The sequence below is a fragment of the Toxotes jaculatrix genome, chromosome 6, assembly GCF_017976425.1.
Source record: "Toxotes jaculatrix isolate fToxJac2 chromosome 6, fToxJac2.pri, whole genome shotgun sequence".
Lineage (NCBI taxonomy): Eukaryota > Metazoa > Chordata > Actinopteri > Toxotidae > Toxotes > Toxotes jaculatrix.
The window spans coordinates 2,503,698-2,520,356 of record NC_054399.1 but is presented as its reverse complement, the minus strand read 5'-3'; the positions used below and the strand labels follow the sequence as shown (position 1 = coordinate 2,520,356).

Below are 16,659 nucleotides of genomic sequence, written 5' to 3'. Positions count from 1 at the left end.
CTGTAGCTCCACAGAAAAGAAGACAGTGGCTAAGCAGCGTGCTTCATGTTCAGCACACTGCTCTCTTCCTCAGAGTGTGGCCATGCTTACTGAATGTCCTGCTAGATGGACTGACAGCCCTTTAAATGTCACAGCCAAACACCAAACAATGAGAATAAATTCCACAATCTGAATTTTACAGTGCCACTTTGTTTGAGCTGATAAACAAATTTCACCCTGCAGAGCTGTCGTGAAGCCAGAATGTAGTATTTTTTTCAGTCAAATTGTTGTTGTTGTTGTTGTTTTATGGAAACGTTTAGTACCTCGGTGTCCTTCAATGCATCTATGCATCTATGCTTTATCTTTCCCTTAGCTCTGTAGACACGGCTGTAGGAGCTACGTCAAATATTGCCATAGCTACCTGCGAAACCAGCCTCGATATGAGAGGCTAGGGATATAACATGCTGCTTCCCTCCAGTGGCTTGCACATTAACACATTTGCTGGTTGCAGGTTTTGACAAATTAGCAGTAATCAGTAATCACGTGTTATGTGGATCTCCAAAATGACAAGGCAGCAGGACATCACAGTCATCCGTGTTAAAATATCTTCAGCCAGGTGGGCAGCTGGAGTCTGCTGAGGTAGGCACTGGCTGGGGTCCAGAACCTTTAGAATGGGGGGGGGGGGGGGGGGGGGGGGGCTACACTGGGGTGCAGTTTTAAAGAAGGGGCCGCATTTGTAAAAAGACTAAAAAATGTGTTAAGACTCACATTTAAAGCCCTGATTCTTGGCAACAATAAACTGCACATTACTACTAATTGTTTATTCAGTGTAAAGAAAAATAGAAGGCCACAAAATAGCTTTAAAAACTCTAATAGGAAACTGTATCAATAAATAGTTGGTGTTTCTAAATTTAAATAGCCCACAGCCAGGAACCGATTATGAGAAACAGGGTCCCTGGACACAGACATGTAAAAGGCCCCCCCATCCCTCCTCCTCACAGAGAACAATGTGGTGTGGAAGGTTTACTCACAGCTGGAGAAGATGAGCGGACAGGAGTGTTCGTCCATTGGAAAGTTGTGCAGCTGCAGCTGGCATTCTGCGTTTATTGTCAGTCTGCAAAGAAAATAGTGAATCTTTACTGTTTTGCTGCTGTAGTGAGTAATTTAATGTGTAAGCAAAAGGTAAAAGTTAATTTCATTGTGTTTGGACATTCAAAGTATCATATATTTGAAATGAATTTTCATTAGTCTCACATCGTAATAATGTTTTAACATAATGTGACACTAACGTGGGCATGAATGCATTAGTGCACGTTAGTTTTTAACTAAAATTATCCCTCAGCCTAGAGTGGGGTAGCAATTTTAACTAGTAGTCATCCTTCTACAGTGTAGGGGTTAGAGAAGTATAATCCATTAGTGTGAGACAGCTGTGAGAGGAAACTGTGAGACATCTCTAAATCACCGAGCTGCAGAACATGTCCTGCAGGGGCAGGGGTTGGGAAGAATCTGCCCTTTACAGCATCGTTCTGTTTCTACATAAATTGCTTTTTGAATTTCCCTCAAGGCCATCTGTAGACAACAAATGTTACAAAAACACTTTAACCTGTTAAAAACATCCGTCTCCATTTTTATAACACTAAAGTATAACTCTTCAAAACACTTCAAATCAGATTCTAGCTTGGTGTGATCATGATCATGATGTACAGTATGTGCTAGAGCTGAAACAGCTCACTAATCAATCAGCTGATCGACAGAAAATCAAAGGTAGTCTGTGAAGGCTTTGACCACTCGTAGAGCTATGAAGCAATGTTTTGATGAGTGAGTCCACGTTGTGTTTGGGTGTTTGTAGATGTGCTCAGTGACGCACATGCTCACACACACATTCTGGCCAATCGTTTTCATTATACCACTGATCAACAGGCTGCGGCAATGAAGTAAATACTTCCCTTTAAATAATCAATTTAAAGGGCTGTCAGTCCATTAAGAGCACACAAACCTGCGGATGGAATTACGGAGCCAACATGTTTTGGATCTTCAAATCAGTAATCTAGTTTGCCCTTCTTATTGTCCAGTGATCGAGTGAGGATGATGATAAGCCTGTGCCAGTGAAACTACAGTACAAATAATCTCATTGAGAAAACAACCAGAGACAAAAAAAGGAATGCTGAAAGCAGGGATCTGGTAGTTTAAGTGTGGGCTGCATTTTTAGTTACGCCGGTGTGATGGACCTCGAATGTGTGAAAGAAGCTCCCTCTTTCATTAGAGTGGAACCAGTCAGAACATGACTCAACTTTTGCTCTAATCCAACACAGCACCATCTGGCAAGGTGCTGCAGTGACCAATCCAACATGTGCAGGTGTAGATTTCTGTTAAATCCTCTCATAGTATTAAAAACCAGCACTTTGGTGTCTTAGAAGCCTTTAAATTCAGTATTGCATGTTTGTTACTCAGACTGGACACTTACTGTTTGTTTTGTGCTAATTAGCAGACATTAGCTTGCTACGGTAACATGCTAAGCTAAAATGGTTAAACCTGCCTAACTGTATAGCCTCACAGAGGTGCTAGCATGGCTGTAGACTCTTTGTCCACCATAGTGAGTGTAACTCAGTTTATTCCAGCCAAGCCACTGCATAGTTAATACCAACTGACATTTCATTGTCTTTCTCTCATGCCATCAACAGATATTACTCCTCAAAGTTTTTCCGCTCCTGAAGCATCAATATCAATAGAAACGCATGAGGAAGGATCCTTGTTCATTACTTGATTTGCTCATAAAAATGGTGCTATTTTTTGTTCCATTTCCCCGGGTTCAACATAATGCATTACAAACAGTGGAATCTTCCACACGTATAATATATTCTACTAAAACACAGACAAGTCATGACAAACAGTATCAATTAAAAATCTGGAGAATGTCTTGTACCAGCATTCACACATAAGGACAGTGCCAAAAAGACTGAGGACAGCCTAAAGATGCTTATCACTGAAGGACCACTTTATATCAGTGTGGAGTGCTCCAATTACAAAGAGTGCTTCAGGGCACGAGGGTGGCTTCCTCAGTAAATTGGTCTTAAAGCTTGAGCAGGCAGTTTGCACTTACAATTGCTAATAACAGGGGCTAATTACTTTGTGGTGATCTTTTTGGGGAATCTTTGCACCACAAATTGTTTTGCTTAGTGAATGAGATTGCTAGAGTCTGCGACACTATAAAATGATCAGTTGATTGAGAAACCTTATTGGTTCTCAAGGGGACATTTAACATAGGGATTCGGGGAAGTAATCATAGGTCCCACGTGGAGAAATGTTAATGCAGCTTGTTAATGCATGTTTATTTATTTATCTATTAAGAGCGGACTCAACCCTCAATAGTTAATATATACATGGATATATTTTAGTATTGTAGAATGTCAGCAGAACATAGTTCATGTATTTCTTCAAGCTATTTAATCTGTTAAATTCCCATCATTTGCACATTGATTACTTTTGTGAGATCAATCTCTTTGTAAAGATTTGTTTTAATATGAGCACTTTAAGCTAGGGCTGCAACGAACGACTATTTTATTATTTATTGTTTATTAATCTGAAGATTAGTTTCTTGATTAATTGATTAATTGTGTTACCTATAAAAATTGTGAAAATGCATGTTATCCCAAATCACCCAAAGACAAGGGAGATTTCTCCAAGCTGCTCGTTTTGTTTGACCAACAGTCCAAACACAAAAATATTCACAAATATTTGAAAAGCCCACATTGGAAAATCTGAAACAATATTTTGGCATTTTTGCCAAAACTATTAATATTTTTGCTGGTGCTTTCCCTGACAGACTGGTGGAACAGGCAGAAGTACTGGTTTGGAAACATATACTTAAGGGGGTGACTGTAAATATATGTTTCGGCTAAACATTGTACTCATTCTCTCTGAAGTTTAGCTAGATTTCTGTTGTGATTTCTGTGTTTACCTTAAGGTGTAAAGTATCTTCCCATCATTCCATATTCTGAGCAGCTGGTTAGGCATTGTAATCCAGTGGGAATCTGCTTTCTTGGAGTTTCTGAAGATGGTGTCTGGAAGCCAAATAAGTCCAACCATATTGCTGTTCAAAGTCAATATTTTCATTGTGCTGTTGTATCTGAGACGGCTGTCTGTCCACGTCTGGGCAAAGATGATGTCGATTTGGTATTCCTAAAAAAAAAAAAAAACAGAAAGCCAGAAGACATTTCAGTGGATATATATTGCACTATCATTTGGAGCCATTTCTTCACCTGCTACTCAAGAGAATTGATCTTCTTTTTAAATGACAGTGAATAGAAGGATTATGTGTTTCAGCAGTACATCTCTCTATGCCATCTATCATTCAACACTTTCACCAGAGGGAGCATTTATCATTTTACTTGTTCGCTGGCCCGTATGTTGACCACAGAGCTCACCTGGCACCTCTCAGTGATCTGCTTTACTCACCATTGTGCTGACAGCAAACTCTCCTGGGCTGCAGTGTGTGTGTTTTAAGCTCCTGTCGCCTCTACACAAACTCAATTTTGTTGACAGAAATGATAAACACATTTTAAAAAATGATAATCTTTTAGGTTTTGAGTGATACATGAAAAAATATGTCCCCGGTTAATGTACATGTCAAGTTGCATTGCAGCCATGGGCGGTATGCAGTCAGTCAGATGGACTATATAACAGTATTACATAAACAGTATTACAATATAACATCCTTAAACCAGTTTAAGTCCACCTCGGACACCCATGGGTAAGTGGTTTTGTTAAATTCTTGCCTGACAGATTATCTGTGAAACGACTAAATCAAGATACCATGATGGTTTCAAGACCCCATTTTGCCTGTTGTTAGAGCTGCAATATGTCTATACTGAATAAATTTACAGCATCTCATTCATTCAGGTCACAATGAAACTATCCAGGAGACTGCTGTAGAGGTGACATGGCAGTGTCTTTTGTCAAGATCAGGCTGTTTTGTAGTAGGTTGGAAAAATGCCACATAATTTTTTTTTTTTTTTTTTTTAAACAGACATCCCTTTTATTTTCTTTTTTTTTCAACAGTGATTTTACACCCTTCACACTCTCTACCTCTAAGGTAGTGACGCTATGTCGCCGGGAGATGGCGATGTGGTGCAGTGGGGCTATTTGGGAGGCAGCTCCGCGCAGGCGCAGTTGAGCCAAAAATGGGCGCCAGCGGGAGACTGACAAACTTTTGTCTTCCTCGTTTGGTCCACAGGTAATAAAAATTCTACTTTTTCATTTGTCAGTATTGTATGTGCGTGTAGGATAAAGTGTTGAGGAACGTATAAGATGATTTTGAGATGTTTATCAGATGTGTATACGGGTTAACGAGTTTTGGCTTTGTTCCAGTATTTTCGCCGGTCTTTCATTACGCTAATTGTATCTCTAAAGTTTCTGTAAGCGTATTTTTTCCCAGGAACTGGCATTTGGTATTCTGCAGAATTAATGTGCTGAGAATGTGTTAAGAGTTTCAGTTGCCAATAGTCTGGAAAAGGCTCGGTGAGAGGCGCTAGGATCAACTAAGTTTCAGTTGGCATTTCTCCTCGGGTGTACACCGCGCCATTTTGTGACCGTTGTTCAAGTATACGTGCGCGCGTGCGTGTGTGTGAGTGCGCGTGCAAGGTAAAAAAAACAAAACAAAAACAAACAAACTTGTTAATGGGCTTGTGCATGGAAATGTAGTGTGCATTAGTAGCCGTGTGTGCGTGTGTGCATGTGCATGCATGTATGTATGTATGTATGTGTGTTGTGATTTTTCTTATTTTGCAGTACATGAGTTCAGCAAGCTTCATGTTTAGCATTGGGTGAATTATTTTGTGATTTTATGCTAACTGATGCATGTCAATTCATTTCATATACATCTATTTACATATAAGCAATGTATACATTTATACATATGTATGTGTTTTATTTACTTTTAGTGAGAGAATAACGTTTAATGTTATTTATTGTCAGTAATGTGAATCGTTTTTCATTTTACTTTTGAAGCTTGGTCACAAATGTGTCTATGGCAGTTGAGCAATAAATGAGCGCCAGCGGGAGACATACTAACTTTTGTCGTCCTCCTTTGGTCCACAGTTGGCTCTTTTCTGCAGGTTACACAGTGTTACCTAGCCTGTGTAACCCTTGCTACCGGTCCAGATTTCACCCAGGTCTGGCGCCGGTAACATTTACATGAAAACGGGTGACACCATATACAGGTGGCATACCCTCAGATGTGTTGGTTTCTGGTGCTTGTGGTGGTTTTAGCACCTGGAAGTGTGAAAAACAATGAAAGGTCAACCTATGTGGGTCACACCATTCCCCATGAGTAAATGTACATTCTCAGCATACATCCAGGCATTGATGTATTTGATGCAGACACATCCAGTTAGCACACCTCCGACAGTGACATAGGAAGGCAGTGTGTGCATCATACAGTACGTTGTGAGTGTGTTGCCCTGTAGCCTTACTGGAGACTCTGGCCTACTAGTTACAGTAGCTTCTTATGTGAAATTACACCTAAAATTATTATTATTATTTTACTGAGAACAGTAAACAGTATAATAAATAATTTGAGAAAATAAGCTACCACATTTCCTCAGATAGTGACATGGGACTGCAGAAGGTAACAGACCTTTATCTGAAGCAGGCTCCTATCAGAGGAAGGTTTTTATTTCTATTTCCCTCCGTTTGATAAGTGTAATTGGTCATATTTTACTACGAAGTCCTGTTTTGATCCAGTCCTGTTTGCCTTGTTAAAGCTCACTTAAAAGCCCCCCAGAGTTTCAGTGGACAGAAACCATTCATCTCTTAACAGGGCTTTTATTGTGAAACAACTGTAGGCATACCATAGGCACCAACAGTCTTACTGGACTAAAGGATGACAAAGCAAAGTGGATACACACATTCGCCCCCAGTGAAAGAAATAACACAATAATACTTTAGATGACAAAGTGTTGAAGGTATCATTATTATATTGTTGAATTATTAAATTAAAGCTGTAGAAATGTACATTATGCTATAACTGGCACTTCATACTTCATATGACAGGCACCAGGAGTTTATTCACCCTTGTTTTTTCTCTAGACTGAATTTGGGGGCCAGCCATTTTTTTGTCTGTGTCGACCACGCCCCCCGCCATTTTTGGAGACCTGGCTTTTGTTTGAGGAAATACGGCAGTTGTTCATATTCACAAACAGTAAGTTACTCTGTAAAACACCTGCAGCTCTTTAATTTGTTTTAGACATGTACCAGGGTTGTGATTAAAAAAAAACACAGACTGCTGCTTCACATTAATTGCACACTAGATGTGGTTTAATGAGGCGAACAACTGCTCCATTAATTGTGTATAAGAAGTCATGTGACTACTTATAGCTACTTATATAGATGGCAATGTAAACAACGCCTATTTTGCGACAGCAAAATTTAAAAATTATGCAGATCAACACGACTAGTCCCCAGTTTGTGATCTAACTTGTGTGGAAATAGTGCTGCTGTGCAAACTCAGTGGGGTACATACTCAAACAAAGCCAAAAATCTCCTCAGCCACAGCTGGGTTCTTAGTTTCCTCTTTAGCAACAATACAGATAAAGATGTAGGGTATAATTAAATTAATAATAGTCTGCCCTCATCCTGCAACCCACACCTTTTTATTCTGCTGCCACTGCCTGAAATGCATTTGACCTTTTACCCAGTCTCTGCAACACTTTGAATGGCTCACCAATTAGAATGAAGTCTATAATCAAGACAACCGCTGGGTGCTCATGACCTTTAATTGGGATTTAATGACCAGTGGAGGAAAAGTGCTGCAAATCAAATAAATAGAACTAAAATGAGCTGAGGCAATCACATCTGGAAATGGTGAGTTACAGGTGGAGGCTGTGAGGTAAATCTCAAATAACACCTACATTTCTAGCTTTGTACTCTCTTGTAAAAATTTCACATTAGGTGATTTTGATTATACTGAGAGAGTATCGATCTCGCTCCCACTTCCCGCTGCTTGCAGCTGCTTTGAGGCACTACAGCAGGCACTGCTGTGAAGAAGACAGGTCTTTCACCTCAGACGCCTCAGAGGAGCTGCTGATTTAGAGATACTGTATATACAAAGATACTGCTGCACAGTAGAAATTGACCCCACATAATAAATTCATTCTAACTGGAGTGTAGAACAATGTTTTTGACAGATGCTTAATATTGCATGGAAATACCACCTGTATTATTAAAGTGAACCTTGTTTTAGTAGATTTACAAATCTTGCATTCTTTTAGCATATAGTTTTAGCATATAAGATCCAGTCGATGCATGAACAAATTCACCTAGTTAGCTGATAGTAGACTGAAAACACTGGATCACTTTTCCCTTTTCTAAGCAAGCCACATGACGCGTTGTTCAGAAAGGCTCTGCTTTGTTGGAAATGTCAGCAGGATTTTGAATGAGCTTTTCTTCCTTTTCAAACAGAACCTGGAAGTTTTAGTTTTACGTGGGCTGAGACTTTCCTTTACCTGGCACTCGCTGCCGCGCCCCAATCGATGATGTCACAGCAGGTGTTTCTCATTTACTGTCAACACAGCACTGCTTCCTCTGCCCAGTGTGGATTTACTCTTTATCAGTACTGTGGGCAAAGTGAAAATCTTAATTCCTGCATTCATCATTCTATCTGTCTTCCTCTGTCATTCTATTCTATCAATTTTTAAATCATGTGGACAAGTAGGAATACTATGCAGTACTGAAAATCTGCACATGGTTTAATGTCGATTCTGAAATGTGAGGAAATTTTCTGCCACAGTTTACCCGATGTTTAAAATGACCAGAATATTAATCAGACAGCGGCCGGGCAGGCTAATGGCTCAGGGTGGAATAAACAGCTGAAATGTGAAGCAGCTTGTCAGAAGCCACCTACCATGATGACACCACTGCTCTGTGTCGCCTGCAGTGGTGCAGCTTTTCATTTCTGTGAAAAGAGAGCAGAGGCATATTCCACTGACCTTCATGTCCGCATATGCAAATAAGGCATTATTAATGATTACTTTGAGATGCAAAGAATTTTATGGATGAACCTTGCTCCACGCGATGCTGTCTGAGCTCAGTAGGATCCCCCTAATCAACATATTTGGTATCTGCAGAGTGCAAGGATACTAGTAAAACTCACATAATAATCCCATTACTAATGTTCCCTCTTATGATGTACCTCTGTATTGACTTCTGTGTCTGTAAAATGGGATAATAACTAAGAAACATTACATTCCAGTGCTTTTAGGTGGGTTGATGCACAAGACAGTGGTTAAAACATGTTAAAGAAAAACTACCTTTTAACTTAAAATCTGTATTTTTCCTGTATTCATGCATATTATTTCATTTCCACTGTATTTTGTAGTTGCACCATTCATTTCTGACATGACTATGAAAACCTCTTTTTTCAGCTCTCCAACCCTTTTTTTCTTTTTAAAAACCTGAACAGACAAGTACTTAATCTCTTTCTAACAGTGAACAGTCTTCTCATCCTCCCACTATCCTATTATCATTCCCCTCTGTTTCTCCTTGTTCGCTGCTGTTCAAGGTAAAAATGCCACAGTTTTACTCAGATGTGAAGTAGTCACAGTGTTCACATCTGAACATCCTCAGATAAACATTATCCTGCCAAAATGTGTGGTATATTAAAGTGAGACAGCTTATTTAACATTCAAAAGTCCAGTGTTGGTCACTGCACTAGTTCACTAGCTCTAAATTAAGGAAAAGCATGTAGCTCCAGCTCTGCAGTGTGAAGCTGGCACTTAATGATTATGCAGCAAAAGGCATACAGTACATACTGTATCTGTCCTGTGCTTTGAGACATATTGTCATGGTCCTCTGTTAGTTTGACGTCTCTCCTTGTGTCCTTATTAGAGGCAGCTATCTTTATCATCCACGTGGTGTGACCTGCTGCACAGATACAGTACGTTAGGACTGGGAATTTCAATAACGCTCACTTTGCTTCAATATTCTGCAATGCAACAACGCCCAGCCTTTCAACAGGCACAGGTGCACTCCCCCTGAGGTAAAACTCATAAGTGGTAATCTTGCTTCACTTTCAGTTTGTTTTTATATGAAACAACTTGCAAACTGTTGTTCATTCAAACTAGGTCCAAATCTCCTGTTTAAAAAAAAAAATCATGCCGAAAGGAAGCTGTTTCTGTGTGAGTTTCCTCCAGCAGTCCCATGACATGTCAGTAAGGTGAACTGGAAACTCTAAAATGCCCATTGGGTGTAACCCACATCTCACCCAGAGCATGCTGGGACAGGCTACAGCCCCCCTGCAACCAGAGAATGACTGGGTATAGAAAATAAATGGATGGATGGAGGTTAGAATTTGTTAACAACATGCTCCACTGCCCTCGAGGTAGTTTAATGTTACACATGGAACACTTGTTATTGCCGTGTATTATTTATGTTTTACAGTCCAGTTAATTTAATCACCCCCCCAACAGAACATCATTTGTTTTCTTGAGCACTAGCTACTAGTTACTAGTGTTCCCTTTTCCACGTGCACATGCTTCAGCCTGTCACACACAAACAGTGGTTAAGGATTGCTTGTACTCCCTCAGCTCCGCCCAGGCTGTCTCTGTCTTTAAAGACTTTCTAGCTTCAGTAATGGCACTTATATATAACTAGCACTTATATGTACTCATTATTTTAACAGGCAGTTAGATATGAGCATGTTAGCACAATGAATTCATCTTATTTTTTAACAATAAAAATAAGGTTTTAGGGTTAGGAATTCAGTTCGAATGGCCAAGGTTAGGGAAAGGGGCTAGGGAGTGCATTATGTCAGTTTCCTCACAAAGCACAACTGTGTAAGATGTAGTAATGAATATTTACAGGTGTGTAGCTGAGATCAAAATGAAGGCTGAGTTTGAAGATGGTATGGTCCGAGCAGAGGTGCTGGAAGTAGCGAAGGGGCCACTGGCCCCCCACTTTATGCTCCAGGCCCACGTTCATTTTAAGTCATTAATCACTGTATCCCAGTTTCAGTCATTCATGTCCACTCTGAGACATTAGGTAAAACTAGAGACCATCTTGTGATGGCGTCACACAGTTATAGGTATATTGAATAAATCTTGTACAGTTCGCCTGTTTTACCGAACTCCCTCCTGTCATGTTGTGCGTCCCATTCACTGATTTGGTGTCACAGCTGATGTGATCCTAAGCTAAAATCTGCGTTCATTGAGCTCTAGACTATGCAGCAGTGCGATGTGAATGCTTGTGGAGATACTGCAGGATTTATTTGCTTGTGCACCTAATTACCTGAGGTAACGGGTCCAATAAAGAACAGCATCTCTGTACTTTTTGTATTTTTAATAGATCTTTAGCAAAAATGCAGGTAAAAGTGAAAATAAAGTCCTTTTGAGTGCCTGCAGTAAAATATTCTATAGCTAAAAGCAACATTGGGATATACAATACTGTCGCCCTGCATTCAATTATTTGATAACTGCTGAATCAAACAGTTCTTTTTTTGCAGTCACTACAGTAACAGCACCTGCCTCCCTGGCTCAATTATTACTCCTTCTGAAAATCTCTGAGGGCTTTGATGGTAGGTGGTGGAACAGGGGTAGAACAGCGTGTCCGCTCATCTCTCGTGTCTTGATAAGGATCACAACAGTGCAAAACTGTTTAAAGTGAATCCGGTGTTGTGCAGATGAGGCACTGTCTGTCTGCACCACTAGAAAAGACACGGAGGATGCTCCGTAATGTGGTCACACAGGTACCATGAAAGCTATGAACACAGGTAAAACAGGAAATATATTTTGGTTAGTTCATTACGTGCTGATTGAACCACACTAGCTGCATATTAATATTCCACTGAGATCTGTTCTGTGTGGCGTAACCAAGAGCCTCATTATATGATCCTCATGCTGATGACTTCATTACCCAAATCTTCCAGCTAGAAAAAAAAAAATGAAAAAATGAGATGCACCACCCTGACTTATTGGGTGGAAACACACTTTTTATTTTTTAGTATCTGAGTCATCCAGTAACTAGGTTGAACCAGCTGACCCACCTATTGAGGAAAGAATTTTATGATGTAGATTAAAAAAAAATTATCACGACCATTTCATATCACAGCAGGTATGAGCCAAACAATTACAGCAGGCTGCAAATAGCTGGGACATTATAAATTAATATTGTTCTGGGAGCTAAAGAAAACCACAGAACCAACGATGTTGCATTAGCCATGCCAGCAGCTCACTTATGCAGTGGGAAATGAGCTGGCATGAATATTGTATTTCTCTGGGTGTCCACTGTGATAGCTTGTGAGTGGGCAGCTCTCTGCACAGGGTGAGAATAGCATCAGGGACCCACTGTCACCTGCTGTTGTTTTGGCAGGAATTCCTGGATTACACAAGGTTGCCTTGGACACTGCATGACCCTCAGGTATAAAAATAGCCTCTTTTTAATTGCAAAGATGTTGCCTTCTCCAACTTAACATATTGTTTATTGCTTATTAAAATATAGCTCTGCTTATTGTTTCTTCTGAATGGGCCATTCATGGCGTGCTTTATCATCACTGTGTCTAATGGAGAGAAAATGAAGGAAGAACAAATGGGTTTCAAGCTTATAAAAGATCCTGGATCTCTCGGGAGGGGATAGGAAACACATACCCACGACATCATGGTAGCTTAATTATAGACATCGCAATTACTGTTCAAAGGCAAATTTGTATACAGTACTTGCATTTTTAAAGCTTTTTACCACAAGAACTATGACTGTCCGAAAACATAAAGTGCTTCTGTGATAAACTATCTACCACCCTCCACCACTTTGCACCAAAGTCCAGGGCTCTGACCAGATCGCTACAGAGATAATAGCAAATTGTGCAGTTTCTCAGTCTTTTGGTTAATTCTCTACCCATTTGTGCACACTTTTCACTGATGATGTTACTCAGACACTATCTACAGGCAGAAAATAACTTTGTAAGGGATGGCAAAGTGTTTGACAGGCATTATACACTGTCGACTGCACTGCTGTGAGAAGCAAAACTCTCACATCCCATAGAAAGTGAATGTGGTTGTGAACCAGGCTTTGCTGCTTTTAATTGCCATGAGTCCAAACAAACAAAGCTAAGGTTAGTTCACTGAGTTCTGACGCTCGGTTAAACTGCATAATTTTCTGTAACAGCAGCTGAAAACCATTTTTCATTCAAAACAGTAGATTTAAATAAAAGGTGATAAGTCACAGCTGTGCTGCGCAGGGAGAGGATACTACCAAAGATACTTGGTGTTTAGCTCTAATTAACAAATGTTAGCATGCTAGTATGCAAAGCTATGATGGTGAACATAGTAAAGATTAGTTTGTTAGTACTGTTATTATGGTATTGTGTTAGCATTTAGCTTGGTACCTAATTATAGTGCCACTGGAGTGGCTGTTGACTCTTAGTTTAGTTGAATTTACAAGTAATTTCCAAAGTGTAGAAATAGCTGTATGTGTGAGTACTAACTGTAAAAAGTAAAGTAAGATTACTTTAAGTGCTTCTTTGTTAGTTCCTTGAAGATATGTGACCTTAGCCAGAAGTTCTTAGTGATCAAGCTTTTGTCATGTAAACATTACTACACTGCATTTGGACAATGCTTTAAACTGAATGGATCACATGGTTCAATGCACTTGCAAATACTAAGGAGGCGTTCACATCAGGGACCTGGGCTTGGATCCAAGTGCGCTTGATCCCAAAGTTCAGTTCATGTGATTGGGTTCAGGCATTTGTATGCAGGCATAGCACAAAGCAATTGTACATAATACAAAAATGCCCTAAAATGTGAAGGGGATTAATTTTGTATTTATCAACAGAAAGTGTTAATAAGATTTATGTTCAGGCCACTTATTAGGATGCCTCTTAGGCACCTTTTCAGATATTCTAAGCACACCCAACTGAAGACTCCGGTAAAGACCCAAAACATGTTGAAGTGATTACATGGAAGGAAAAGAGTATGGATGGATTGGTAGCACACTTTCTGTTTTAGCCATTCAGGCATCAAGTGATGTCACCTTTAATTAAAGACCAGTACAAATACCACTGATTCAGAATGAATGAAAATATCTGTTACCGTAGTGGACTCTAGCAGCCACTCCACTCAGACCTTTCAGGTTCTGTATGTAGGCAGTCCCACCTTCATGTCAAAAGAACTGGTACAATACTTTAGTTGGCTAATGAACTTTAATAAGTTCATTTCTTTTTTTCATTTTTAAATGGAAATTTCTCCATGGGTGTGCAGAATCGTTTTTTTCTTTTGATGTGAAAATGGTCTAATTTCTTCTAAAGGGAAGGGAATTAATCACCATCTGTCTCTTGGAGAAGTCATGACACCCTGAATTATACACTGCATTGTAATTAGAAACAATACAAGTATGACAACTGATACGACTGTATATGAATTCTTCTCTGACAATGGGGCTTAAAATTAGCTTGTCACACAGAAAAGAGAGGGTGCTTGAGTGTTTGCTGTAGTAGCCGGGAATATGCAGGAAAAATGCTGTGGTACTGTTCCACATTAAACCGAATAACAGGCTCTCATGTATGCATGTGTGCTGAATATTTCAGAAATGCCATCGTAAAGCACAGGACTTTGTTTGTCATGTGGATACAATGTCCCATTTAAGGCTGACATGATGGGATTTAAAAAAATAAAATATGTTTTATCGACACACAAGTAAGCAAGCACGTGAAATGTTTCTCCCCTGTGATTATAGATAGCACACCTGACTCAAAATGTCATCTTCCTGTAACAGTAAAAATTGCATTCCCTGGTCACGTCCTGGCTGTTTGTCGGTTGGTCTCACAGCTCTGTGCAAGCACAGCGTCTTCCTTTTTCAGACGGTCTGACCGAGTGTGGGATCCAGCTTGCACAGCTAGCAGGTGTTCTGCAAGCTCGAGAACTGGCTCCAGTTCAGCTATAAGAAGCTGATGCCTGCTCAAAAAGTAGCTAAATATTTTTTTTTTTAACAAAGTCTCTGAAATAGTCTGAACATTTGTCAACTGTAGACACAAATCCACTCAGGTGGAAACAATCACTACAAGGTTAGAGCGTGTGTGCGCTCATGGTACAGCCATACAGGAGTTTGCACTTCAGCTGATTGGGCCTCGTCAGGATTGTGTGTAGAGTTGCAACTCTGTGTTACACCCAACTAAAACTTGAGACAAGATTTGATCCCTGAGTGAATGTGTCTTTAAGTAAGGAACTGTTTTACAGAGGACTGCACGGCATCTTAAGTTGAAGAATCTTTGATGTAGAGGTGAAGCAGAGAGGCAGACAGTGAGACAGGAAACAGAAGGTCTTTGATTCACCGACTCTCGTGCTTCTTGTATTTTCTCATGTCATAAATCAGATGTCCTAGAATATGTTTGCTGGTCCCCATGAGAAATCAGCCTGTGCAGATCATAATTATAAGACAACAATTATGACACAAATGATTAGAATCTAGTAATTAAGAAATAATGGCGTCCTCATACCTTCATACTCAGACCTGATACCACAGCAGACAGCAGTGGACTTGGTGAAGTAAGCTGTCCAAGAAAATGTCCTATTTGTTTGGCTCTGCAGTTCTTTCAACCTGAGTTTAAAATCTGTCTCCCCTCTCAACTAAAGACCTCTCTCTCTCAGCCTGTCCATCTGACCATCGATGCTCTCTGTATCCTTTTCACAAACCCATAACTCTCCCTCATTTGACCGTCCTTCACATACACTCAACTCTAGGTATCCTAAAATCTCCTGCCTCCTACCCACCTCTTCCATGTCTAAAGCCATCCTAGACTCCCTTATCCCTCTCTGATCTCCCTCTCCCCGTCCTTTCCTCCCCTCAGCCACTAAGTTAAAGCCTGTCTTGCTACAGGCTCATAAAGTCTTGTGAGCTGTGATTTAAAAAAGGTGTATAAAGTCACACCTCTGGGAGAAAACCTTTGCCTTGCTCCCATACACACAGCAATGTTTCATAAGGATAAAATCGCTCTCAATTTCAGGTTCATAGTCCTTATAGCCAGAGTCTAACAAAACTCAGTAAACATTTACAGGTGTGAGGAAGTTGTTCAAACCAGAATTTAGAGAACTATTACTCAGATTTGTCATGTGAGCAAAATATAACATTTGCTGGACAGAAAATAAATATGAGACCAACCAACACCCTGCAAAAAACTGAATGATGTATGGAAACACATTACAATACTATAGTAACACAGCAGACATTGATAAACTGCTTTCTAGGCTAACACTATTCCCTTTGTCAGCTAATTTGCTGAAAGTAGTGTTACTAAAGTTGCGTAGATTTTACGTGATTACGGTAAATTGTTGCAGTCTGTTCTGCAACATGCGTGTCGCTCATGCTCAACTCATGGGCAACACATGGTTCAAGAGCAGAAACATAGGAACACGACATTTTGTGCAAACAAAGTGGAGCGAGCATATTAGGAGTAAATGCACAGACTTACCATATTTATCGATGACACTGGTCCGATGCTGTTCACAAATATGTCGACATCTATGACAGTTGGTTTGACTGTGAAAAAAAGAGCAAAGATAATTATTGACCAAGGCTTTGATTCAGGCACCCTACCTGCCTCTCATGTAAATCACAGAGAGCCAAAGTGAAGCTGGATCACTAACTATTGTACAGAGTCCTTTGAAGAGCGAGTAGCTGCTGAGTGAAGCAGTCCTCAGG

General features: G+C 40.0%; 1 protein-coding gene across 3 annotated transcripts in view; it reads right to left on the bottom strand.

The window, feature by feature from the left end:
• The window catches only part of LOC121183307 (gamma-aminobutyric acid receptor subunit gamma-3), a 36,602-nt gene that overhangs the window by 7,717 nt on the left and 12,226 nt on the right, over positions 1-16,659 (bottom strand). For all 3 annotated transcript variants that reach the window (XM_041040329.1, XM_041040328.1, XM_041040330.1), the window contains exons 3-5: positions 16,430-16,497; positions 3,938-4,158; positions 1,011-1,093 (exon numbers count right to left, since the gene is read on the bottom strand). In XM_041040329.1, coding sequence (XP_040896263.1) covers positions 1,011-1,093; positions 3,938-4,158; positions 16,430-16,497 — 372 coding nt within the window. The remainder of the gene's footprint in view (positions 1-1,010; positions 1,094-3,937; positions 4,159-16,429; positions 16,498-16,659) is intronic.